The 27,960-nt window shown below is 32.9% G+C and overlaps 4 protein-coding genes and 1 pseudogene across 7 annotated transcripts; 1 reads left to right on the top strand and 4 right to left on the bottom strand.

Moving 5' to 3' along the window:
* Positions 1-936: 936 nt before the first annotated feature.
* LOC145563006 (putative E3 ubiquitin-protein ligase BAH1-like 1) lies at positions 937-4,422 on the bottom strand. 2 transcript variants are annotated; one of them, XM_081623415.1, is made up of 7 exons: positions 4,292-4,422; positions 3,239-3,394; positions 2,705-2,955; positions 2,171-2,428; positions 1,737-1,874; positions 1,364-1,422; positions 937-1,289 (listed from the first exon to the last, which is right to left on the bottom strand). In XM_081623415.1, the coding sequence occupies exons 2-7, from the start codon at positions 3,387-3,389 to the stop codon at positions 1,190-1,192; spliced, it is 957 nt and encodes a 318-aa protein (XP_081479541.1). In that variant the 5' UTR covers positions 3,390-3,394; positions 4,292-4,422; the 3' UTR covers positions 937-1,189. The 2 variants fall into 2 exon arrangements, with proteins under 2 accessions (XP_081479541.1, XP_081479542.1); XM_081623416.1 differs by having other exon boundaries at positions 3,239-3,390; positions 4,292-4,399.
* Positions 4,423-5,905: 1,483 nt separating this feature from the next.
* On the top strand, positions 5,906-9,006 carry LOC145561826 (uncharacterized). Of its 2 annotated transcripts, none has more exons than XM_081621944.1 (7): positions 5,906-6,156; positions 6,287-6,391; positions 7,058-7,196; positions 7,643-7,813; positions 7,944-8,181; positions 8,273-8,364; positions 8,580-9,006. In XM_081621944.1, exons 1-7 carry the CDS (start codon positions 6,042-6,044, stop codon positions 8,866-8,868), a joined length of 1,149 nt encoding a protein of 382 aa, XP_081478070.1. In that variant the 5' UTR covers positions 5,906-6,041; the 3' UTR covers positions 8,869-9,006. The 2 variants fall into 2 exon arrangements, with proteins under 2 accessions (XP_081478070.1, XP_081478069.1); XM_081621943.1 differs by having other exon boundaries at positions 5,907-6,156; positions 6,284-6,391.
* Positions 9,007-9,150: 144 nt separating this feature from the next.
* Positions 9,151-13,600, bottom strand: LOC145561827 (ankyrin repeat-containing protein BDA1-like). Its single transcript, XM_081621945.1, has 5 exons — positions 13,272-13,600; positions 12,660-13,191; positions 12,406-12,536; positions 10,202-10,773; positions 9,151-10,025 (listed from the first exon to the last, which is right to left on the bottom strand). Exons 4-5 carry the CDS (start codon positions 10,769-10,771, stop codon positions 9,303-9,305), a joined length of 1,293 nt encoding a protein of 430 aa, XP_081478071.1. The 5' UTR covers positions 10,772-10,773; positions 12,406-12,536; positions 12,660-13,191; positions 13,272-13,600; the 3' UTR covers positions 9,151-9,302.
* A 282-nt stretch (positions 13,601-13,882) lies between these two features.
* Positions 13,883-17,652, bottom strand: LOC145561825 (ankyrin repeat-containing protein BDA1-like; annotated as a pseudogene). Its single transcript, XR_014094225.1, has 3 exons — positions 17,168-17,652; positions 15,242-15,813; positions 13,883-14,648 (listed from the first exon to the last, which is right to left on the bottom strand). The product of XR_014094225.1 is annotated as an ankyrin repeat-containing protein BDA1-like (transcript).
* A 128-nt stretch (positions 17,653-17,780) lies between these two features.
* Positions 17,781-21,351, bottom strand: LOC145561823 (protein RER1D-like). Its single transcript, XM_081621942.1, has 4 exons — positions 21,178-21,351; positions 19,925-20,321; positions 18,157-18,337; positions 17,781-17,976 (listed from the first exon to the last, which is right to left on the bottom strand). Exons 2-4 carry the CDS (start codon positions 20,290-20,292, stop codon positions 17,920-17,922), a joined length of 606 nt encoding a protein of 201 aa, XP_081478068.1. The 5' UTR covers positions 20,293-20,321; positions 21,178-21,351; the 3' UTR covers positions 17,781-17,919.
* Between the last annotated feature and the right edge of the window lie 6,609 nt (positions 21,352-27,960).

Genomic DNA, 27,960 nt, shown 5'->3' with positions numbered 1-27,960 from the left:
ACACTCGTGGTCAACATCGGAAAAATAAAGTCAACGCCGAAAACTAGCATTAGGTTGTCTTTGGTAAAAAAAATTTATAATGTGGTCTGAAGTTGCAAAAAAAAATTTAAAAGGTTGTTTTTAATAAAATAGGCACTTTAAAAGGTTGTTTTTGACAAATTATCCTAAAAATAATGGTTGATCCGTACATGTAGCTGCCAAATTATGCCTGACTGAGTGGGCTCGTATAAAACAAAACAGAAATTTATACAACGTGCGTAAATAAATTCAAGTACATAAAGGGCCTATTTTGATACAATTATTTTCAGTTCACTTCAGTTTAGCTCTAGTAAGTTCAGTTCAGTTCAGCTCTAATAAGTTCAGTTCAGTTCAGTTCAGCTCCTAATTCCCTTCTCTTATAAAATATTTAGTTTAGTTCAGTTCAGTTCAGTTCAGTTAAGTTCAGTTCAATTCAGTTTAGATCTAATAAGTTCAGTTTAATTCAGTTCAGTTCTGCTCAGTTCAGTCAATCAGAACATGCCTAAATTAATGTCTCAATTCATGCTTTTCTTCAACGTAGTGTCTATCCAAAGTCCTCCGCTCAAACGACAGTTTCTAGCCTCATGCTCGTATGTATGTGGGCATTCATCATTCGTCATCAAATGACGTTATAATAATGGAACGTACTCTTTCTGTTTTATGTTGATGCTCTTAATTGGATCAAAAAGGGTAATAAAACTTTTATAGTCGTGTGGTCCAATTGACGATCATGTACATATGAACTCGGAGAAGCTCCAAAACCTAACAACAGGTTGCGAGGATGATAGGTAGGCACGGCCAAGCATGGAAAGCGGTTTTAAATCAAATCTTATACCTCATACAACAACACCATTTGATCCCGAAACTACACAAGATTCATAAGGTTATTGGTATTGTCTAAAGTATACAAAACAAAGATTTATAAGATGCCATGTATATTTAACCAATTAGGTTAGCTAACAATATGACATCCACGGTTATAGACATATAGTGTTATGTACCTATGTGAAATGATCATATGTACCGTTATTAGTTATTACATTTACAATAGTAGTTACAAAATAAACAGAGGATTCTTCGAGCTAATGTTTGCAAAAAACAATTATCTTGACCCAAGACTCCTAACATGTGCACTAGAAAGAGGGCAATTATAACAACAAAGCTCAAACTGTCATGAGAGACCATTCACTTGTGACTGCCAATGTTCCTTCACCAGCCGAAGCCTCTCTACTCTCTCTGACTCAAGCCGCTTTTCCCAATACTCAGGACACCTGCGCGTTAGTATACTGTGAGTTTATATATATACTTCATTTTCCAACTAGGATGATTGGGACAGTAAACACACCTTTTGCTTAACAGAATGTTTAATTCGTCCAAGCGGATGGCATTACCATACACCCTAGCCTGAATAAACATGGAAGATGATCCAAATGATAAGTTTATTAGTGATGCCACTGAAATTAAGAATTGTCATGTCAGTCACTGTTAATTAATATGCTCATAAAGTTATAGCAATCTATCAATTTAAGTAGTAATGATTATCTATCTGTTTTACTTATTAATATGATTACATGAAAGGTCCGATTTCAATCATCGATTGACTACCTTAGATTATGAGTATAATGCCATGAAAGCTAAGCTTACTGCACTTTAAATTTTATGGAATTATGTTTTGTGATTATTTATAGACCCAAATGCACGTTTGGAAAAGTAGTTACCTCTCGACATAGAGGACACTTCTGCTTTGGAGTAGCTGCCTTTAAGCCATCGACTATAGTCACTGAAGCAGCAGAGCAAGCACACATATAGCATAAGATGTGTCCACATCTAAGAGCCACCGCATCAAAGACTATATCCTGTTCATGTCTTAACATGTCAATCATAAGAATATAATATACAACAATGTACAAATCTCCTAGGACAATGCAAACAACTACTACTTTATGCAATTCATACCAACTTTTGTTCTAAATCACAAACCAAAAAACATTTTACAAGGTATTATAAACAAGAGGATGGTTTATAGATTGAGAATCATCATCCTATATTCAATATTCCTATGGCTTCTGATCATTTGGATTCCAGCAAGAAAACTTCAGTCATAGACACTAGTTTTATAAACTAAGAAAGTTACAAGCCAAGAATGACATACCAAACAAATAGGACAGATTAAATTGACATCGACCCAGAAGGAATCAAAAAGTCCACAGCTCATCGAAGGAATTTCATTGTTAAACATGAGGGCTAATTCTTCAAACAGCGACGCATCTGGGCTTGTATCTTTGAATTTTTTATCCCTCAAGTTGATCTGGAAAGACATGAGTTCATAGAACCAAGGAGATTGAAGGATCATGATGTGTTTAACCTGGGCACCTGATTTGAATTCCCGGCCTTTTTCACTCTTATGAACCTTAACAAACAACAAATCACTTGTAAGAAAGCAATATATCATACATGTACTATAATACTACTCCATGGTCAACACTGAAAAAACTCTAGCTACCTAATCGCCTAACAATTAGGCAACTAACATGGGGTGAAATGTTAATACTCTGTACCTTCCGACCCCGAGCCTGACTGAGTATTTCAGACATTTTGCCTCATGTTTGTTGCCTAGTACTAGTTAAATTAAACATTTTCTACTCCATCTTACTAATATGCAAACTGCAACGTATTTAGAATATACCTTGTCATACTTTTTAAGGATTTTCCTAAATGCAATGGCATTAACCATAGCATAAACAAGCAGTTCTTGACCCTCTTTCATCAAAACATGATCTTTTGGCCCATTTCCTAAGCAGTCAAAGCAAGAGTACCTCCAAATGCCCCATGGGCATGAAAACGGTGGATCAAGCAACTTCCGAGCCTCTTTGTCAAAACAATCAACCACAGCGGACATTTCGTCAAAGAGTGAAGGGAAAAAAATCCCATCACACACTGCAAGAAAGTGAAGGATTAAGGTAAACAAATTGAAAATAATGCTTCCAAATAAGAATAAGACCAAAACTAGAATTGCTTCCACATATAATAAAGTTAGTCACTTTCATTTTTTTCTGACTATATCTTAGACATAAATGTGATGGTACTTCTAGTCTTCTACACTAAGAAAGGTGCTTGGTACAACAAGTTGCAAAAATACGAGCTGAGTTTTATAAACGATCTAATTATCTTAAACTCGGACTAAATTTAAGCCTTTGATTCTCCCTCCCCTATTACTTACCTGAACAATCAAGAGGACTAACAGCCTCATCTTGAGACATCATATGATTCCTGCACTTGTTAATATTTTTCTTTAGCCTTCTGTATCCAATCCCGGGAAGGGTCTTCCCCAATTGCTTCATGTAATTTTCATAACTCTTGCAAAATTTCATCCTTCCTAATACAAATCCAGCAAACCAAGCAAACAAATTATCAAGCTTATTGATCATATAAGCAAAGAAAAGGCGGAAAAAACAGGCAACGACTGCTGGATCACTCGCACGGACCGAAAACAGTTAAACTGAATATCACAAACTTGACAAATATATATAATAAAAATAATAATTCAGGCTGAAATTCATAATAAAATTTCAAAAAGGGTCACTAATCTCTATATATAGAGTACAAACTTGCTCTAAAACAATAAATTAATGAAAATTATACACATTACGCCCAAGTTCATGCTCATGTTATTGGTAAAGCGTGTTTTTACTCATCTTTTTTCGCTCTCTCATGAGTCATGACCAAATCAGAGTTGAAACCTTGTAAGATTCTTGTAAATATTGGTGATGTTCATATACAGGGTCAACGGCTATAAACTGTATCAAATGCTAACTGATTGATCTTGCTTGCATTTATCTCTTCCATCTTTTAACTCCTATTTTACTCCCTCCGCTTTATATTAATTATCGTTTATCGTTTAAGGTTATACACAACTCGAGTTTTTCTGTACACTAAACCTAACACAAGATAGTCTATTAAGTATTAATTGATACAAGATTACAAGGGATACAAAAAATAAAAAAATTTGAAAAAAAAATCAAATTTTTGTTTCCCTTTTCAAATTGAATCAAGTAAATGTCAAACCAAGTGGGAAAAATACGAGAAATTCAGTTCTGAACATGGAATTCGGACTAACCACATTATTTCCTAAATCGAAAAAATCGGAGCTTTTATCTACTTCATTTTTGTGGGGAGAAAGGTTTTATAAATTATTTTTTTAATTCATAGAATTGAATTGAATGAATGAGTATAAAATTGAATGAATGGAAATGAAATTAAACAGAAAACTTACAGGTTTTAATTTTGAGAACGAGTCCAATGCCATGGTGGTTTCTCCGGGGACATATTCTTTCCTATTTTACTTCATCTTTTGCTTTAAACTTACTTTCTTTGTAGGCTTCAACCGCTTCACATACATTTCATACAATTTTATTATTTTAATATTTGTATATGTTAGTTTAAAAAAAAAAAAAAAAAAAAAAACCTCATGTAAATTTTATAACATTCTTAATGAGTAGTTTATACAATTTTAATTAATTACATATGTTAATGATTAAATTGTGCATTAATAAGCTTGAAAATTATAAAGGTAAGTAGGCTAAAAACAAGTGAGGTACTCCCTCGGTTTTGTGATGTTCTAAATAATTTGTGGGTTTTTTCCATAGATAATGCTCAAAAAGACTAAAATTCCCAAATTACACCCTTTTTACAAAAAATTTCCTCCATACCGTCCACATAAGCAAGTTTGTTGTGTTTTTTTTTAAAAAAAAGAAAATTCAATCAACACAAAACAATTAGCGGTTTCATAAAGGATAAAACTGCTAACTCAATTAGTGGTTTTATAAGAATTTGTGCATACAATTGTGGAGATTATTTCACCTAGCAACTAAATTAGCGGTTTACTAGTAAATAGTAGAAAAAAAAATCAATTTAAACGCTGAGTTGGACGGTATAGGGGAAATTTTTTGTAAAAGGAATGTAATTTGGGAATTTTTGCATCTTTGAACTATTTTTATGGAAATCACTCATAATTTGTCAACATTTTTCATATTTTGTACAAGGTATTTAAGGTGTCCTAATTTAGCTTTTTTTCTATACAAGTCAACCCTTAAATTATAAGGAAAAATTGAAAAAGTGAGGAAATTCCTCTACTCTTAAGCATATATAGATGCTAGATGGTACAACGAGTAAACAATCCATCACCTATTAAATTGACTTGTCCCATTTTTTTTTTTTTTCTACCCAAGTCAACACTTAAATTATAAGGGAAAATCAAATAAGGAAATTCCTCTACTATGAAGCATACGTAGATGTTAGATAGTATGATGAGTAAACGGAGGTCCCTTGGTTTCTTAGCTCTAACCCAAAGTCTAGGTTAAGTATTGGCGCATAGCTGTTATTTACACGCCAAGTAAATAGCAGCTATACGACAAAAGAGTGGTGAATTTATTTTTTCCCAGTGGTACAATATTTGTATCACTGTTACCTAAAATAGCTATAAATAGTATTACTAAAATAGCATATACTCTACTAGTACATTAAAAATTCCACTGTAAGTATAATGGTACATTAAAAATTCCACTGTAAATATAATGGTACATTAAAAATACCATTGTAGTGATAAAAAAATCTCAAAAACTAAGTGAATTTTCCAATTAACCCTCCTATATGCATCCTGAACATATAGGAGCTATGCACCTAGTTGCACTCCAAAGTCTAGACTCAAAGGTGAAAAAGGAAGATATTTTGCTAAAAATTGGGAAGTTTTTTATTTTATTATTTATTTATTTTTAAATTTTTTTTTTTAACAAGTAAAAATTGGCAAGAATTGGTTTACATTTGGCCACGCCTAAAAATTTCCCTCCAACCTCTATCCACATAAATAGTTAATTAAAGCCATAAAATTAAATAAAAAATGCTGCAAATATAAACTTGAACAAAACTTTTTCCCAGCAAAAATTATACCAATTGAAATAGATTTTACAGAAAAAATTGTTTTCTTTAACTAGTTAGTATTATATTCATTCATACCTGGGTTTTCAATGTTGTCTTCTTCATCATGCCTTACATCATCAACTCCTGCATTCAAACTCAATAAACATCAATTAATTCTTCATTCTAGGGGCTTTTCTGCTCCTTTAAGATTCTGTCACCCAGGTATGCTTTATTCAATTCCTACTTCAATTTTTATTTCTGCTCTACTTACAAATGTTGATTTTATCATTAGTTTTTTTTGAAAAAAGTTATAATTCTTAAATTTTTTTTTTTAATACTGGGTTTAAAGAAGGGAGCAAATACCAAATTAGTAGGAGGGGTATTGCTTTGAGAGGAATTGTAGCTACTGGAATCACAGCCATGGAGTCGGCTTCCCTTGCTACCAAACCTGTCCAAGGTACTCGACGCGTACCTTTTAATATATACTCACTCCGTTTTGAAATAATGGTTACACTTTAATTTTTCATCTAAAGCAGGAGAATGTTGACAAATAGAGAGAGAATTGAAAAAGGTGTAATCTTGAAAGAAAATACAATACATGTAGCTAAAAAATTAAGTTGAAGTAATATGTATAAAAAGAGAATGGAAGTGCATAAATGTAAATCATATGTTATCATGATCTGAATTATAAAAATATTCGGTAGAAACATTAAAGAGATTTTAGATGTGTATGGATACTTCTGAAAATCCAAATTCTTTAAAATCTTGGTTATTTGACTTGTAAGTGAACAGATATACCATGATTACCAGGTATTGAAGGTAATATGTTTGTGCGAGCGCGCTTTTATATTGTTTAAGATTTACCTGTCATATATATAAGTTAGTATATGAATTGCCACTTTAATTGAGATTCCAATGAATGCAGCCACTTTGTCACAAAGTCAAGAATTTGTAATGGCATGCTATTTTCATGCTACAAATGACATCTTTGCTGTTGAATTATAAATTTGGGCTTAAGTTCTTCGTTTCTCTTAGTGTTGATTTAGATCAACATTGGTTTTCCTTTGTTTTTCGAGGGTATGAAAGTGATAAAACATTTTATGAAGATTCAATGTCTTTCCAGGGCTGGATATATTGCCTTACAAGCCAGAAGGATATAATTTTTGGAATTGGAGAGGTCACAAAATACATTATGTGGAGCAAGGAGAGGGTCCCCCAATTGTTCTTGTACATGGCTTTGGTGCTTCTGCATTTCATTGGAGGTTTGTTGTTTTTTTGATCTTTGTGTTTGTGCCATATTAAACTCTTTTATAGCTCTGAACTTCTGAAGTCAGTGTCTGACACTGAATAATTTGTAACCTATCATGAATATTGTAGTCTTGTAAGCTGTTGATTTGGTGTACACTTAAAAGGTTTAAAACTTCAGAGGGTTGTGCGTATTGTGAGCTTGTGACCTATGTTAGCAGGACTCGGGTATTGGTGTCAGATATTGATTCATGTCCAAGTGTGAAACTTGGCTATTATTTGATAAATATCTATGGTTTGGTTTGTCATTTTCCATGTTGGAAGGATCCGACGAACACATAAAATTGTTACATGAGAATGCTAAAATCTACCATTAGATCATGGGATACGCTGTTAAACAAGCTAGTGAGCCCTTGCTCAAATGTAACAGCTATTAGTGTATGATATCTCCTTTCATGTGCAGATACAACATACCTGAGTTGGCTAAAAGGTACAAAGTCTATGCAATAGATTTGCTTGGGTTTGGATGGAGTGAGAAAGCAATCATCGACTATGATGCTATTATTTGGAGAGACCAAGTGGTTGATTTTATCAACGAAATTGTCAAGGAACCTGCTGTTCTGGTAGGGAACAGGTAACTGGTGGAAAAATAGTTTTTATCCTTTTAATTCTGAATATAGCTCTTCAGGATCTTTATTCGTAAAGCTAAGAGCGCTTCTGATTTCCTAATTTCTTCTGTTTCGCTACACGTGGTCTTTCTACAGCCTTGGAGGCTTTACTGTACTGGCATCAGCAGCTAGTTTGCCTGAAAATATTAATGGAGTTGTACTTCTAAACTCTGCTGGGCAGTTTGGAGATCCAAATGCCAAAACTGAAGAATCTGAGGATAGTATCTTGGAGAAGCTTACAAAGCCTTTCAAAGAAATTTTTCAGCGTATTTTTCTTGGATTTTTGTTCTGGCAGGCAAAACAGCCAGCTCGTGTAGAATCAGTGCTTAAAAGTGTAAGTTGCTAACCTTGTAAACTCAAAGGAACTTACAAGATTTCAAGCACTCCTTTACTGAAGTAGTCAATTTTGGGTCACTATTGTGTAGGTGTACATAAATAGCTCTAACGTGGATGACTACCTTGTGGAGTCCATTACTCAACCAGCATCAGACCCTAAAGCTGGAGAGGTTTATTACAGGTATGCATGCTGCCATGCTTTCTCTGATGCATTCGCTTTCATAATTTTACTGTAATTATATCACACTTAGTAAGCAACTAAGCATGTACATTAACGGACTATCCAACACCAACCCCCTAATTCTTCTGGTAATTAGACAGTTCAATTAGTGAAGAGCATCACAATCCTTCACTGTGAGCATGAAATTGCTTCTAATTTTGGTCCTTTGGTGATAGATTAATGTCTCGGTTCATGTCAAACCAGAGGAAGTACACACTTGACAGCCTCTTAAGCCAATTGTCTTGCCCGTTATTACTGCTCTGGGGAGACCTCGACCCCTGGGTTGGTCCTACCAAGGCCATGAAGATCAAGGAATTCTATCCTAATACAACAGTTGTAAATCTTCAAGCTGGACATTGCCCTCATGATGAAGTCCCTGAGCTCGTCAACTCAGCTTTATTGGACTGGTTGTCGAGTTTAAACCTCGAAAAATCACCGTTGTCAACCCCTGTAAATGTATCATGAAATTTTGACGAGTATATATAGTTTGTACATTTGTATCAACTCTAAGTGTAAGTATACTGTAAATTTTCATTATATTGTTTTATAGAATAGCATTATTAATCATAAAAAAAGTTATTGCTCTCCAGAATTTCAAGTCAACTACGGAGTAAGATCATTTGAGGTTCCCTAATTAAATAGGTAATGATGAAATATCAGGATATCCTGCTCACAAGGTCGCAAGGGCATATCTCAATTGAATTTGGTGAGTTGTTTTTATGAAAAGATCATGTAATTATGAAAAGCTTTGCAAGTATTACTTCCTGTATTCAAAAGACAAGTTTTCGAGAACTGCTTAGTGCAATACTACAATATACAACAAACAGGATGGGTTCCAAACATCTACAATGTATTATGAATAACATTATGATTCCTTGTCTCATTTACAGCACCCCACTTCAACATTCTTGTCGAAATTTTCGAAATATGCCCTTGATATGTTTGAAAACTTTATATCTTCGGAGCAAACCACAGCATACAGGGACCGCAGTAGGCAACACCGACGTGAACACATTTGAGAAAACTCTGGCACCCTTGGGTGAAGTAGCAGTTACAGCAACATTAAATGTTATGTAAAGCGCTAAGAGACATATTTGAAGCTCTGTCTGTAAGGGGAATTTCGACGTTAATTTAGCTATCATGTAAGCAGAGACATTAAATCCAATAGAATTGCAAGAAACTAACAAGATAAATGAAGCTAAGTCATGGGTGCCCAAGACAGAAGTCCCGGCAAGATGGCCTTGACTATCATCCTGCCATACACTACCAGGAGGGCTGATACCAACTTGGTATGTTGCTGTTGCTACCAACACAGCTATAACTAGAAGTGCACTTCGAACATCACTTGGTGAATCTCTTCCACTGTGAAATCTGAAATAATCAACGAGATCCTTTGAATGGTTGTTTACTAAAGGATGGTGAGTTGATGAGGTAAAATTTGTGTCATGGAGATTCAGATCTTGAGCTTTTAATGCCCCAGCACCCTGAAGTATTTCCTGAATTTCTATGTCACCAGCTTCACTTGGGAAAATCAACAACAAATCTAGTGCTGTCAAACCACTCTTGTTTACTGCATTCACTTCCAGAGTCCTAGAATTGTTCTCTAGAAGCAAATCCACAGCCTACAATCAAATTTAGAAATTTTCAAGGAAAAAATCAATATTTGTTTGGCAGAAATCTATATCTTAACTAGAAAAGGAAAAAAAAAAAAAAAAAAAAAAACAGATCATAGTTCAAAGATGGCATTAACATATGAATTCCCTGAGTTATCTAAAAACTTCGTAAAGATGAGACTTGCCTGTCTTTGCTTCTTCCAGACTGCAAGATGCAGGACGGTATTCCCATGTTCATCCTTTCTATTCAGAATCTCTTCCCTGTCCATTTGCCCGGTCCAATCCAACAAAACCCGCAAGCTCTCAAGCTGGAAGCTCTTGACAGCAAGATGAAAAACAGTCTCTTTCTGAACCGTCACATCCTCTATGCACCCTTCACAACTAGCTAGCATTTCGCTTATTAGGTCAACCCTCCCTCCTAGCACTGCAAGATGTAGAGGTGTTGCACCTTCTTTCCCTACAAGACGACATATACTTGAGTCAATTCTGATCATCTCTCTAGCTATCTCTATGTGTCCACATCCAGATGCTAAGTGCATGGGGCTATAACCTTCTGCATTCACCTGTCGGGCAAATTCAGGCTTCAGTTCATGTAGTTTCTTTGCAAAATCCAAGTGCCCCGCGGCAGAAGCAAAATGTAAAGGATTCTGAGCACATATAAGTGGGACTTGATGAAGGATGAGGGGATTCCTTGCTAGTAAATGGTGAAATTCCTCAATATCCCCTGTCTGCGCGGCCTGGAACAATCTGTCCATCACTACAGAGGAAAACTCATTAACCATTGCATCAAACATCTAGTTCTTTCATGGAAAGTGATTTGCAACTCAAACTTAGAATGTAATTCAAACTAATGATAAATATAACATATAAGAACACAGAAAAAGTCAACCAATGATGTTAGATAGAATATAATCTATAAATGTGAAAATCTAAGCTGATTCAACCATCTCACAAATACATTGAAACTTTGAACTAGAAAATATATTACAGTAGAATATTACTCGCTTCAAAAGTCTTTAAATATTTTATATTATTATGGTCATAATCATCGCCATGTCAAAAATTATTTGGTCAGAGTTCAGATGATAGGTGTAAGAAGCTAATGGGGTTTTTAGCATGCATGATCATAATCTATATTAAAATAGGTTAATTAACTAAATTATGTTTTCCATTCTTTCCAACAAATACAGCTTTGAAAGCTACAATAACTTGCAATACACTTGGAAGAAAGAAGCAACGTCACGAAAAAATTATTTTGTCAGGCAGGCTTTTCCCTACCCAAGCAAGAATTTTTAGAGCAGTAACAGGCTAACAGAGTGCACACATGATGCAACTCAGGCAAATGCCAATTATTTTTAGTTAAAGTGAAGGTGGCAGCATCTCTTAATTCTTCACAGAAGGAAGATCCGATGATGGAATCAAGAGAAAGAAAGGAATCGTTTGAGACTCTGAGCAGCTATTAAAGTGACACCTGACAAATGAAGCTTAGGGCGAGATAAACACTAGGCCAGAACACACTTACATTTGCTCAGACAGCTGGACTGTGCCAAGGGCCAGGCACGATGTTCAAGTGCTTTCTTTATTAAACAAATAGAAGCTAGCCAGCTATAGAATACACTTGAGCTCCTGGCCACAACATAGGACTCAATGTAATACTCCGTCTCCTATGTCCAAGGATCATCAGAGCATAAACAGCTTCAGACATCAGCACATGGTGGAGCACAATTCATCAATATGTTGCAATGTTTGTTTTTGTAAATGTCTGCAGCAGTCAATCCGCCCTAGTACAATTTTTTTTTTTTTTTTTTTTTTTTTTTTTTTTTTTTTTTTTTCAATCTGGCTTCAATATTCCATTTACTTTGTAATTGGGGATGCAGCAGACAAATAATAAAATACTGAACGTCATTGGTGCAAGAGTTGGGAACAATGTGTAAACGTGATTGTACCAGTTTCTTGAAACAGAACAAAGTAAACCTAATAGAGTAGTAGTCAATACTAATAGAGTAATAGTCAATACTATTTTACAGTAATAAACATAAAGAAGGGTCCGGTTTAACTTTTCTGACAAATCTATTCATGGCCTAAATTAAATATGTAACCTATCACTTGCCACATTGTGAATGACCACTATTCCATGCAAGGTTAGAATGTAGCAAAACCAGTAATTTGAAGCATTTTCAACCTAATTTTAAGTTCACCAAAAGGTATTAGCAGTGACTTCTGAAAGTTGTGAAAGCAGAAGTCAATGACTTTGCAAGTACATTGCCTAAAACCAATCACAGAATGAGATATTTCAGACACCGCAGACACTGAGTCACAGGCTCACACATTCACACATCTTGCAGCAGGTCCATAATTTAAAATGTAGATAACATCTTGGGATTCTTACCATCTTTCTCTCAAATATCTAACATGCAAAAGCCTCAGCCTCTATTGTTGATTTGTTGGAGTGTTGCCATAAAATGAGTATATGAGTCATGCTAGAGCAATATTTTGAAGTGTTGGCAACAGCATTCACACCTGTAATAAGCAACAATTTGGAAATCACAAATCAATTCAACCTCTATCATCATGTGTACGTTTGTTTGAAGAAACACACAAAAATTGTTAACAGAAGACAAGAAGAAATGTCCCTCAACAAACCTTTTCTCTAGAAGCTGATGAATAGCTAGGAAAATGCAGACTCCAATGTCATCTATATTGCATTACTTTGGAATTTCTGCCAGCTCCTTCACTGTAAGTACATAGCTCCAGCATTTAGAGTATTGGATCAATAAGAACATGCCACAATTGAAGAAGAGTTGACATGTCTCAACTTCCAAAATAACTGTACAAATTTTTTTTACATGATTTGGTCTAAAATTAAAGTAATCACGCAGTCCAGGAAAATTCATCAGATGAAATCAGGTCTAATGACAATGTTCTGCAAGAAACCAAAGCCAACAAAAAGAGTACCATACAAAAGAACAAAGGATAATAGATAGAGAGGCTATAACAGGCAATGAACTAATCATGTACAAGCTCATCTTACAATTAGTAACACCAATTTCTACTGCAAATCAGTGGCTACAGTTTATTTAATAAGACACCACTTCAATATCAGGTCATTCACTCTCTAAGTATGCCACTGCTGCTAGTTGATTACTTCTTCAGTTCTTCCGATCCCCTTGTGCTTCTGCAGAAAAAAATGCAAGAGAATGTAAAAGACCCGAATAGAAACATAGGTACATGCAACAAAATGGTTAAGAATATTACCTAAACATCAACAACTGGAGAGCTGAACATATCAAAATGGTTAAGAATCAAGGAATTCTATCCTAATACAACAATTGTAAATCTTCAAGCTGGACATTGCCCTCATGATGAAAACCCTGAGCTCGTCAACACAGCTTTATTGGACTGGTTGTCGAGTTTAAACCTCGAAATATCACCATTGTCAACACCTATAAATGTATCCTGAAACTTCGATACAATTATATAGTTTGAACATTTGTATCAACTCTCTCTCTTTCTTTTTTTTTTTTCTCTCTCTCTAAGTGTAAGTATATTGTATATTCTAATTATACTGTTTTAGAGAGGCATTAGAGATCATTAATTGTTGCTTTGACCTCCGAAATTTCACGTCAACTAAGATCATTTGATCATACCTAACTATATAGGTAATGACAAGATATTAGGATATCCTGTGGTCACAATTCACAAGGGTATATCTCAAATAAATTTGGTTAGTAGAATTATGATAAGGTCATGTAATTTAGAAATTACTTCCTGTAAAAAGTAGTAAAAAACAAGTTTTTTGAGAGTTCCTTAAGAGTAGTCCAATTACAACAAATAAAATGGATTCCAAAAATATCTACAATAATTATGAAAAAGATTATGATCCCTATTCTTATTTTCAGCACCCCAATTCAACATTCTCTTCCAAATATGCAACTTATGCGCCTCATACGTTCAAAAACTTTAAATTTTCGGAGCAAACCAAAGCACAGTGGGATTATAGTAGACGTCACTGAAGTTAACACAGCTGTAAAAATTTTGGCGCTATTGGGTGAAGTAGCACTAACAGCAACATTGAATGTGACGTACAAAGCTAAGAGACAGATTTGAAGCTCTGTCTGTAAGGGGAATTTCGCAGTTAATGTAGCTATCGCGTAAAGAGAGACATTAAACCCAATAGCATTGCACGAAACTAAGATGATATATGAAATTAAGTCATGGGTGCCCAAGACGGAAGTTCCAGCAAGATGGCCTTGACTATCATCCTGCCATACATTACCAGGAGGGCTGATACCAACTTGGTATGTTGCTGTTGCTTACCAGCACAGTTATAACTAGAAGTGCACTTCGAACATCACTTGGAGAATCTCTCCCACTATGAAATCTGAAGTACTCAACAAGATCCTCTGAATGGTTGCTAACTGAAGGGTCGTTAGTTGAGGTGGTAAAAGTTGTGTGGTGGAGGGTAAGTTCTTGAGCTTTTAATGCCCCAGCACCCCGAAGAATTTCCTGAATTTCTCTGTCACCAGCTTCACTTGGGAAAATCAACAATAAATCCCGTGCTGTCAAACCACTATTGTTTATTGCGTTCACTTCCAAAGTCCTAGAATTGTTCCTCAGAAGCAAATTCACAACCTACATTCAATTGTTTTGTAAGATTTGAAGGAAACAATATCATCTTGTTTGACAGAAATCCAAATCTAAACTAGGATAAAATAAAAAAAAAATAAAAAATAAAAAGAGAGAGAGAGAGAGAGAGGGGGGGGGGGGGGGGGGGGGGATCATTGTTCAACTATGGCATCATAAATATGCACAACATATGACGACATTGATTGCAAACAATAGTAAATTCCCTGAGTTATCAAAACAATAAATTACAGAAGAAAGATGTTGAAACATAACCTTGAACCACATTTGGAAATAGCTTTTGGTGTAAGAATTATTCTACTGATTTTATATGTACTGATTGACGTGATTGTTATTAGTTGTAACTGAATTTTACTAGTTATAACTGATTTTTATTCATTCCCTAGTGTTTTATTCAGACAATGTAGTTAGCCATTTCCTGATTTATTAGGGATTAAAAACTGACCTTCCTTGATTTTACTGATTTTAATTTAATAAGTTGAAGGGAACGGGTTGTAGCCAAGGTCCTTGTTTACTAGTTTTGAATGCAATTATAACATAGTAATAATTCTAACAAAAAACTTCATAAAGATGAGACTTGCCTTTCTTTGCTTCTTCCAGATTGCAAGATGCAGGATGGTATTCCCATGTTCATCCTTTCTATTCAAAATCTCTTCTTTGTCCATTTGCCTGGTCCAATCCAACAAAACCTGCAAGCTCTCAAGCTGAAAGGTCTTGACAGCAAGATGCAAAGCAGTCTCTTTCTGAACTGTCACATCTTCTATGCACCCTTCACAATTAGCTAGCATTTCGATAATTAAGTCAACCCTCCCTCCCAGCACTGCAAGATGTAGAGGTGTCGTCCCTTCTTTGCCTTCAAGTCGGCAAATATTTGAGTCAATTCTGATCATCTCTCTAGCTATCTGTATGTGTCCACATCCAGATGCTAAGTGCATGGGGCTATAACCTTCTGCATTCACCTGTCTAGCAAATTCAGGCTTCATTTCCAGTATTTTCTTTGCAAAATCCAAGTGCCCAGCGGCAGAAGCAAAATGTAAGGGATTCTGAGCAGATATAAGTGAGACTTGATGAAGGATAAGGGGGTTCCTTGCTAGTAGTTGGTGCAATTCCTCAATATCCCCTGTCTGAGCGGCATGGAACAATCTATCCATTGCTGCAGGGGAAAAATCATCAGCCATTACACCAAACATTTAGTTTTTTCATGGAAGGTGGTTTGCAACTGAATTTTAGAATGTAATATAAACTTTTTTTTTTTTTGAGGGAAAAATGTAATATAAACTAATGGTAAAAGGAGAAAGAATGAGTCAAACACTGAAAATCAAAAGGTAGAATATAATGTAGAAACCTTAGCTGGTTCCAGTATCTTAAGTCTTACGAATACTGCGCAAGAAAATATAATATGATATAATATTACTTTTCAAAAGTTTTTGAATATTTTATATCATCAAGGTCATAATCATAGCCATGTCTAAATTATTTTGGCGGAAGCTTGTAAATAGTTGGTCAGATTGTTCAAAAGATACGTGTAAAAAGATAATAGGATATTTACTATTAAGTATGAGATGGTCATGGTCAAATCTATATTAAAATATAACTTTGAATGCTACATTGCCTTGTAAAATAATTAGTAGAAAGATGCATCATCCAAGAATTTTTTTGTCAGGAGGACTTTAGCATTGGGGAAAATGTGTAAACTTCTAGAAACAAAACAATATGAACCTAATAGAGTAACAGTCAACCCTATTTTGCAGTAATAACCATATAAAGGAATCAGTTTAAAAAACTTTCCTAGCAAGACCTAATCATAGCCGGACCAAAACCCTATCACTTGCCACATTGTGAATGACCATTTAGCGGCAAGGTTTGATTGTAGCAAAACTAGTAATTTAAAGCATTTTCAACCTAGTGTGAAAATTTCAAATTAAGGGTAATACTTCTTCCGTTTCTTTTTAGTTGACACGTTTTTTTAGTCACGTTTACTAATGCACTAATTCAATCATTAATATCTTAAATTACGTAGGAACAAAAATTATAAAAAATTGATATTTTGAAAATACATATCGTCACGAATCTAACAAGATCCCACATGACTATATTTATCATTACCCATAAAGCACAAAACACAGTCAAAGGGAAGTGTGTGAATAGTGATAAAGTCAAAACGTGTCAACTAAAAAAAACAGAGATAGTAGGTAGTAGCTTCTAAGAATCGTAAAAGCAAATGTAACTCACTTTACAAGCTTCCTAGCCTAAATCCACTAACAGAATGAATTTTCAAGCACTGCAGTCTGCTCACAGGCTCACACATTCACATATCTTGCAGCAGACTAATCAGTATTCTCCCACCACATCTGCAAGTTAATCAATAACCCCCCCCCCCCCCCCCAACCACCACCCTCAAAAAAAAAAATCCAAAAAAAAAAAAAAACACCCATCACAATAATTTTAAATAATTGCTTCCAGCCATAAATAAAACCTACTAGATAGATCAAATTAGGGATTCTTACCATCTTTTTCTCAAATACCATGCAAAAGCCTCTGTTGTTGGATTGTTGCCGTAAAATGAGTATATAAATCATGCATGAGCAGCAATATTTAGTGTTGGCTACTCCGTTCACACCTGCAATAAGCAGCAATTTGGAAATCACTAATCATTTCTACCTCTATCATCATGAGAAAGTCTGACTGAAAAAACACACAGAAATTCTGAGCATAAGACAAGAAGTATGTCCTTCAGCAAACCTTTTTCTCTAGGAGGTGAAAGATAAAGGAAAATGTGTACTCCAATGTCCATCTATTTTGCATTACTTTGAAACTTTGTCAGCTCCTTACTGTACAATTATATACATGTAGCTCCAGCATTCAAGCCAATCTTGGATTGACTAGAGCATTCAAGCCACAATTAAAGGAGAGTCAGTGTGAGTGTGTGACATGTCTCAACTAGCAAAATAACTGTAAAAAATGTTTTATACATTTTTTGTTTAACATCCAAGTAAACACGCATTGTCCAGGAAAAATTATCAAAATAATATCATGTCTAATGACAATGCTCAAAGGAACAAAGCAACTAACAGGGTACCATACAAAACGAAAAAAAAAAAAAAAAAAGAATCATATATAAACTATAAAAGGCAATGTACTGAATATGTACAAGCTCGTCTTAACAATTAGTAACACCACTTCTACTGCAAATCTGTGACTACATTTATTCTTTTAGACACCATGAGTATACATGTGTTATGCTTTCTTCAATTTCTGGTCATTCATCTCTAAGTATGCTACTGCTGCTAGTTGATTCCTTCTTCACCTTGTGCTCCTGTGGGAAAATTCAAGAGAATGAAAAGACCTGATTAGAAACATTGGTACACGCAGCAAAATGGTTCAGAATATAACCTAAACAGCAACAACTGGAGCTCTGAACTATTATATCACTAAACAATGAAGGATTCAAAAACTCAATCACATAACAAGTAGCAGAAGTGCAGAACATCCTCACCGGTTTTGCAGTGCTGAATGGATTATACTTGTATTTGATCATATGTACAATTTGACGTATCATTGTGAGCACAAAGAGAAAGGCCCAGTAACTTGACAATATCGGCCAGAAAACCGGTACATCCAACACAGATATGAAGGTCAACATAAATGCAACAATAAAAGCCTTGGTGATGGCATACCTGAAATTGAAATTGTAAAACAGTCAAAGACATGCCAATGTAGACCAGAAATTCCAAATTTTAGATTAAACTTAAAAACCTGTAAAATATGAATTGGTTGACCACAGGAGACACGAATTGAGTAATATAAACATATTCATCTTAAATTAGCAGTTAGCGACATGATTCTTCAGATCACGAGATCCATGATATTTACGGTGAAAGGGAATAAGGCCTAAAAGCTGGACTAAATTAGGAACGGAGGGAGGACAGAGACTATAGGGATTACAGGTTTCATGGGACCTATCAAGCATTTTTCTATCCATAAACATAAGCAGCACCTGCATGTAAGGCTCATATGGAATGTGCCAAGTACTATTCCATCTAGGCATCCTGTAGAGGTAAAATCAACCTTCTATGGTGAACGATTCAACACCTGTAGAGGGCATTTACTTCCACATTCTGTAACAGGTTCATTTTTACATTCTATAGTAGTCATACAGTCCTATGTTACATGGACTCATCTTTTCACCTCAAATATCCATGTCGGACACTCGACACTTGGATATGGGTATGACACTTGGACACTTCACTTTTAGTTCAAAATCAAGGAAAATTTTCACAAAATAGCCAAGTCAGACGCTTGGACACAAACTTGTGTCGGGTACTAAAGTCCATGTAACATATAGGTCATACCGCTTCTCAAATAATTCTCCCTCATTTCATAATTTAAAGCCTCCATGCTTTCATTAATTCAATTGTCACCCTTAATTTCTTTTAAAAACCATTGATAAAATTACAAAATCTATACCATATGATTTGTATGATAAAGTAATGTCATAATATAATTTTGAAAATTTTGTGAAAAGAAATACTTAATTATGGCTAGCTTTGAGATTAACTACGTATTTTAAAATAAATAAATTAATAAATAAAAACTTGCAAGAAATTTTGGTATTGGTAGCAACACATCACTTCCAACTAACGATAGGTGTTAGGGTTGAGCCGGTTGACATATAGAGTATTAAAAAACCTAGCAGGCTAGCAACCCTTATTCATCCCGAACAATTGAACAAGGAGCAGGAAGATATTTCCCGCTAACATAATTTCAGAAAATACCAAGCAGGCTTGAAAGGAAAAAGTAGTAGGTCCTAGTGAACACTGTGAACCTTACAAAAAGATTACACCCAAAGTCTGTCATCAGCAAGAAAGCATAATACGAAAGCTAAATAAACCTCACCAAAAGGATGAACAAACACCACACGACTCGTAATAGAAACATAATGTGCTGGTGCTTTTTTTTTTTTGGGGGGGGGGGGGGGGGGGGGTTGATACACGTACTCACAGATGAGTATAATGAAAAGAGAATCATATGGATTTCATAAAACTAATGTACTCGTTAAAATTTACATATGAAGCTTTGAGTATGGAAGTGGTGTCTGGTGTGGGGATAACAAAATATTCATGACCGAGGACAAGACAAACATCAAAGTGGCAATGTATATAATCTAGATGGTACCTTCAGGAAGATCAGTGTTTAAGCTAGCATATCAAAGACAGTCCTTAATAAGTTAATCATGACCTTATGAAATAAGAGAAATCCATTACCAAAACCGAAACTCAGGCACTCGTCTCTCAAATGGCTTATATTCATCACTATCTCTTCCCGGAGAGGCCGGAGAGGGAGGAGCTCCATCTAGTCCTTCAAGCCCGGGATCAACATTTGGAGAAAAAAAACCAATCAACAAATTCAGCACATAAGTGGCCAAACCATAGGATATAACATGGAATCCCCTGAACCAATAAACCCTCAAAATATAGATCATTGCCACCCCAATTGTTACAAGCCATCTCCGCAACAGATGAGGCACCGATCTATCCAAGTAGTGCTGAAATTTCTTATGTAGGTTGCTTCTCCAATTTGGAAGAGGCATAGGCTCTTCACTATCACCAATCTCTTCATTCTCAGAGTTCATTTAGGCAAAATACAAAAACAAAAGCCTCGCTGTAGCACACACAATAAATTGTAGATTAGTGAAACAAAAGTCCGAATGTCGATCCTGCCTACATGTTATGAAATAATAACAAGGTAATAGAGTAATAACCAGAATTTGACTCGCAACTTATGTAATCAGATACTTGTATAAACGGTAATCACAATAAATATTCTTAGTTAATCCTCTGTAACAGCTTTGTGGTCAAATTAATATTCCTCCTTTAATAATATTACATCACATCCTCCCTGCAATGTTCTTTCCCAACATCCATTCAAATTTAGCATCCATTTAACCCCTACAAGGCTACAAGTGCAACGACTGCGGCCACTCCAGTACTGCCCACGACAAACAAGCAAAATAAAGGAAAACAACAAGGACAACTGATCAAGCAGCACCTTCAGGATCATGAAGACATTAATATATTATCATTTCTCTTTTCTAAGGATCTATCAATTCAATCTGGTAATCCACAAAAAAGGTGTACATATACATGAAATTGATATTTTAAGTAGTCACATATAAATGAGTTTTCCTGCAACCCTAATTAGTGAAAAATAAGCTAGCTTTTCTTTCAAATCACTCCAAATGATGCTCAAACAACAAAATTACATGTGCGTATATGAGTAAATTACGCTTTAAGCAAACATAGAATCATAATTAGTACTATACTCCGTATAAAATAAGCAAACAAAGTAACTAATTACATACCAAAATAATGAACTAATTATGTAGAATCATAGCATAAACCCTAAATTATAATGAAATGAAACATGATAGAAAGCTTGTAATTGAAGAATGTCAATGATTTGCAGCTAAATTAAGCACATCAGAACATTGAATTTGAACAGATTAGACATTTCAAACCTTTAATTTTGAGTTGTTGAAGAGAATCGTACGATCAAACCTCGAAGTTCAAAATAGAGAATAAAGAGGGAAGACAGAGGTGAAGATATTGGGGGTAATGCTTAAATTACGTACGAGTACTATTCTTCCCAGCAAACTTAATTAAGATGGTTAATTTCGTTGATACTTTGTCAATTTTTTCTGGATTTCTTGCACGGCCAATGTTTCCGTTGTTGGCATCTTGTATAATGTATACGGAATACTTTACCCTTTAGAAATTGTTTTATACTCCTTTGTTTTCTTTTATTTGCATCAATTTGATCGCTACATTTGCCTATATGCAACTTTAACGATTTAAGGTAAAATACAATTCCTGAACTTTGGTATTTGTAATATTTTAGTCCCTTAACTTTTAAATGAGGCAAAATGGTCCCTCAACCACCCAAGCCTCACCCTTCCTGTAGGAAAAGCTTAGTCAGCAAAGTTTAGGGACTTTCAAGCCAACTAAGCAAAGTTTAGGGACCATTTAATATGATGTGTCAATTATTTCTATTTTTTTTTCAAACAAAAGTTTAGTGACTATAAACTAAAACTTAGGGATTTATAAAGTGGTTTTTTTTTTTTTACCAATTAAATATTTATAAAGTGAGTTGACAAGAATTAAAAATTGCTAATAAAATTTGATAATTATGATATATTTTATATTTTTTATAATAAATTTTCTTCTTACCCTTTTTCCAGGCATGTTCATTATAGCTTAATTCCAGTTCAGCTCCAATCAGTTCACTTCAACTTAATTTCAGTTCAGCTCCTAATTTCCTTCTCTCATAAAATATTCAGTTCAACTCCTATCAGTTCAGTTCAGTTCAGTAAATGTGAACAAGCCCTTCGTAATCAAACTTTTTATAATATATATCAATCAACTAAACTCATTAACCACACATCCTCAAATCCTAAGTCCTTACCCCTTATATATTTGACACACCAAAAAAAAAAAAAAAATAATAATAATAATAATAATAATAATTAAATCAAAAAAATGTAATGTGTTTTCAAAGTGAGTGAGTAAGACAAAATCCAAACTCTGTAATATAAAACTAAATAGAAATATGAAAAGATTTAAAACTAGAATAAAAAATAATACCATCCCACTTTTTTTTACAACTAACAATTTATTTTCATGCGTTTACTTTCTTAAAGGGTTTCAATTTTTTTGGGTTTGTGTGTCAACTTTCAAGGTTTTTTTTTATTTATTTTTTTTTTAATTTTTAATTCTATGTGTTTATTTTCTAAATGATTTTCAATATTTTTGGTTATTTTGTGTGACATTTTTTAGGGTTTCTTTTTTTTTGTTTTTTCTTGTGTTAATTTCTAAGAGAAAATAATAATTGCCCACCCTAGATTATTAACTAAATATATTTAACTGAATAAGTAGAACTAAGAAAGAATTTTTCTTTCACAAACAAATTTCGTATTATAGCAAGATTTTAGCCAGATTTCATAATACATTTTAGTGAGAGAAAGTGGATTGTGACCATGAATTTCACACTTAAAATATCTCTCACTTATATATTTTTATAAAGTTAATAATTTTTACTAAAATTAATTTGATTATTTTGTTGAAATCAAATTAGATTAATTGAACTAAATGACACTTATAGGTTAAAACTTATAATCACTTTTATATGGGAGCGCCATGTGTCCCTATAGGTCCCTAAACTTTGGCCAATAATAATTGCATTAGCTACCTCACCTTATAGGTCCCTAAAACTTTCATTTCTAATTTAATTAAAGCCAACTCATCATCTGAAGGTCCCCAAACTTTGCTTTTAAAATCATTAAATTTATTGTCACATGTGCACTAAGGTCCCTAAACTATGTTTAGTCAGCTAATTTGTACCTGAAAAGTGAGTCATTGGTGGTTGATGGACCATTTTATCTCACTTAAAAGTTGAGGGACTAAAATACTACAAATACCAAAGTTCAGGGACTGTATTTTACCTTAATAAGCTAAAATACGGTCCTTGAACTTTGGTATTTGTAGCATTTTAGTCCCTCAACTTTCAAATGAGGCAAAATGGTCCCTTAACCACCAATGACTAACTTTTCAGGTACAAATTATCTGACTAAGCATAATTTAGGGACCTTGGTGCACATGTGGCAATAAATTTAATGATTTTAAATGCAAAGTTTAGGGACCTTTATCTGATGAGTTGGCATTAATTAAATTAGAAATGAAAGTTTAGGGACAATTATAGGGTGAGGTGGCTAATGTAATTATTATAAGCCAAAGTTTAGAGACCTTAAAGGGACACATGATGCTCCCATACAAGAGTGATTATAAGTTTTAACCCCTAAGTGTAATTTTTTTTTTTTTTTTGAGACAAACCCCTGAGTGTAATTTATTTCAATTAAACTAATTTCATTTCAACTAAAACAATTTAATTTTAGTAAAAATTATTTACTTTTTAAAAATATATAAGTGAGATAATTTAAGCGTGTGAATGTATGGTCGTCGCCATTTACTTCAGTTAAACACATTTAGTTAATGATCTAAGGAAATTATTATTTTCTCCTAGAAATTAACACAAGAAAAAAGAAGAAAAAAAGGAAAACCCTTAAAATTGTCTCTCATAAAACCCAAAAAAATTGAAAATCATTTAGAACATAAAACAAATAGAAAAAAAACCTTGAAATTGACACACAAAAACCCAAAAAATTGAAAACCTTTTAAAACATAAACTCATGAAAAAATAAATTATCAATTAATGAGAAAAGTGGGGTGGTATTATTTTTATTCTAGTTTCATAAATTTATTCAGTTTTATATTACAAAGTTTAGGTTTGTCTTACTCACTCACTTCGAAAACACATTATATTTTTTTGGTTTTATTTATTTTTATTTAAATTTATTTTGGTGTATGAAATATATAAGGGGTTAGGAGTTAGGATTTGAGGATGTGTGGTTAATGAGTTTAGGTGGGATATATTGTATAAAATTTGATTTCTACAAAATGGTAGGAAGTAAAGGAATGATTAAAAAAATATATAAAATATATCATGATTATCAAATTTTATTAGCATTTTTATTCTTGCCAACACAATTTATAAATATTTGGTTAAAAAAACTCACTTTATGAATTCCTAAGCTTTTGTTTATATTGTTTCAAAAAACAAAAAAAAAGTAAAAACTTTTGTTTGTATTTAATTTAATTAATTGATTATGATCTAACAAGTCCCTAAACTTTTGCTTGAAAAAAAAATTAGTCCCTAAATTTTGCTGACTCATCACTGAAAGTCCTTGAACTTTGGCTTAGTTAGCATTGATATCCCTAAACTTTACTGACTAGGAAGTTCCTCCACCAGAAATGGTAAGGCAAGGGTGGTTGAGGGACCTTTTTACCTCATTTCAAAGATGAGGGACCAAATATGCTACTAATGGCAAAGTTGAGGGACTGTATTTTAGCTTAACTCCAACTTTGACCATTAATATTTTTAACTATTAATTAGTAAAAATTATAACAAAATTATATTATAAAACTAGAGATTATCACAAATCTAAATATATATTATATAATAACATTTATAAACCATGGTATGTGAATAGTGCAAAAATCAAAGTAATGCATTTAAAAAAAATGGAGGAGTACACCCGAGTGTACGGTAATATTGTTTGCTCATTTCGACGATTAGTGCTCATTCTAAATGATGATCCCTTATCCTTCTAACCTACTCCCTAATTTTTAAAGTGATTGACCCGCAAATACTAGCTCTAATAAATCGTGAGAATTGAGTTCTGATCAAAATTCTTCTTCTTACCTTAAAATAAAAAATAAAAAAGGTGCTACATATGAATTTTTTAGGGGTTATGCTATGCAGATTATGTAAACCAACCTCATATCATTTTCCCTCTATGTTTTAATAAGTTTTATACTTTAAATGTGGTCATGTTTTAATAAGTGTTACGCTTCTTTATCTTGCATAAAGCTACACTATAATATTAGATCAAAATTTCATACTATACTTGAGAGGTACATGATGAAACAAATCTAAGAAGATCCAATTTGATAATGTTTTTGCTTATAAATTATAACTTCGTATGAAAATGTTGTCAGAATTCAATCAAATTAATACATTATATCATACCAAAAAAAAGAAAAGTCAAATTAGAATATTACGACCCATTGCAAGGTATGGGACTTGAGCCTTAGGGGGAGACTATTGTGGGGTTCTATATAGGACAATGGGCTCCCATCCTCTTAAGTTAGCTTTTGGGATAGCTCTCTTAGGCCCCGTTCTTTAGAGCTGCTCTGCTCTGCTTTGCTCTGCTGAAATCTGCTCTGCTTTGCTCTGCTCTGCTGAAATCTGCTCTGCTCTGCTCTGCTTCAATATGCTCTGCTTAAAATTAATACTTAATATTGAATTATTATAATAATAATGTATATTTAATAATAATAATAATAAATAATTAATACTTAATGATAATAATAATTAATATTTAATAATAATAATAAATAAATAATATTTAATAATAATAATAAATATTTAATAATAATAATATATAATTAATATTTAATAACAATAATATATAAATAATATTTAATAATAATAATAAATATTTAATAATAATAATATATAATTAATATTTAATAATAATAATAAATATTTAATAATAATAATATATAATTAATATTTAATAATAATAATATATAATTAATATTTAATAATAATAATATATAATTAATATTTAATAATAATAATATATAATTAATATTTAATAATAATAATATATAATTAATATTTAATAATAATAATATATAATATTTAATAATAATATTATTAAATATTAATATTTAATAATAATAATAATATATAATTAATATTTAATAATAATAATATATAATTAATATTTAATAATAATAATATATAATATTTAATAATAATAATATTATTAAATATTAATATTTAATAATAATAATAATAATAATTAATATTTAATAATAATAATATTAATAATAATATAATTAATATTTAATAATAATAATATTAATAATAACATAATTAATATTTGATAATAATAATATTAATAATAATAATATAATTAATATTTAATAATATAAATATTATTAATTATAATTAATATTTAATAATAAAATTTAATGATTATAATAGTAGTAGTAGTAGTAGTAGTAGCAGTAGTAATAATAATAATTGTAGTAATAATAATAATAATAATAATAATAGTAATAGTAATAATAATAATAATAATAGTAATAATAATAATAATAATAGTAATAATAATAATAATAGTAATAATAATATTAGTAATTATATTAATATTAGTAATAATAATAATATTAATATTAATGAAATCTGCTCTGCTCTGCTCGGCTCTGCTTTGCTCAGCTCTGCTCTGCTTCAATCTGCTCTGCTCTGCTGAAATCTGCTCTGCTCTGCTTTGCTTTGCTCTGCTGAAATCTGCTCTGCTCTGCTCTGCTCTGCTCTGCCCAGAAGCTCAAAAGAACAGGGCCTTATTGTCTTGTATCAATAATATCAAAGCAACTACTCATTGTGTCCACATGTGATTGATGGAGGTGACGCCATCACTAGTCCGGGGGTTAAGAACCTTCTCTCTCCTTCTTCCCAGTGCAAAGCTTGCCACATGAAGGCAAGCCCGTAGCAATGATTTTGGGGGCCCTGTTTCAAATCGAAAAAGAGGCCCTTAATAATGTGAAAATTATACAATTATTTTCATGTGTAATTTAGGCAATACGCAATTTTCCTACATATAAATTACAAATTGTGAATGCTTTTACATAACAATGATGTAACAATATGGTATAATACTATCATAATAGTAATAATAGTGTCACATATACAATAATTACAATTATACTAGGCCTATACAACAATCAAGATTTTAACAAATATACGACGTACAATCTAACATTCTAACCCAAAGGCCAAAGCAAAAAATAGCAACCATCAATATAAACATGCCCTTAGAAGAATTAATAACCAGCATACCCTTATAAAAACAAAATATTGCTTCCATTGACATTATCAAAATTAGGAAAAAAAAAAAAATTTAAAAAAAATCAAAATTTTACCTTTAATCGATGTGCAAAGCAGTGAAATTAATTGCTTCCATTCGTTTTTGTTTGATTGTTAGATGAATAGATGATTGAAGAATGATGGAAGATAACCCACCGTTTGATAAGACTAGTTATGGAAAAATCAAAATTAATTGCTTATTGCTATGGAAGAAAAATCGTTTGAAGAAAAATCGTTTGAAGAAAAATCCTTGAATGGAGAAATAGGAAATACAATATTCCATGGAATTAAGTGGTGTAATTATGATAATACTAAATTAAATTGATGGAGGAATTTGGAAAATTGTATAAATTAATATGGAAGTTTGAATAAAAAAATGAAAATAATGAACGTGATCAACAAGGATACCTAACATATTTTTTTATTTTTTATTTTTTTAAAAAATAGAATAGATAAAAATAAAAATAAAAAATGGGCCCCTTTAAATTTGGAGGCCCTGTGCAAGGGGGCACCTTGCACTTGCTCTTCTACGGGCCTGCATGAAGGACATGTGGCTTGCAAAAAGGGGTAGCCATCCCAAGGCATGAGACTTAAGTCCCAAATGAGTCTAATGTAGGGTTTATATGAGACAATAGGCTCTCTTCTTCTTGAATTAGTTTTTCGACATGACTCTCATATTGCCACATATCATATACTAGACAAGAATGGCTTTGTCAATATTTTCGGTGTCATGGGCTACTACCAATTTAGA

The sequence above is a fragment of the Chenopodium album genome, chromosome 10 (assembly GCF_948465745.1).
Source record: "Chenopodium album chromosome 10, dcCheAlbu1.1, whole genome shotgun sequence".
Lineage (NCBI taxonomy): Eukaryota > Viridiplantae > Streptophyta > Magnoliopsida > Caryophyllales > Amaranthaceae > Chenopodium > Chenopodium album.
Note: the sequence above shows the minus strand (reverse complement) of the source record. Positions and strands in the feature narration are given on the sequence as shown.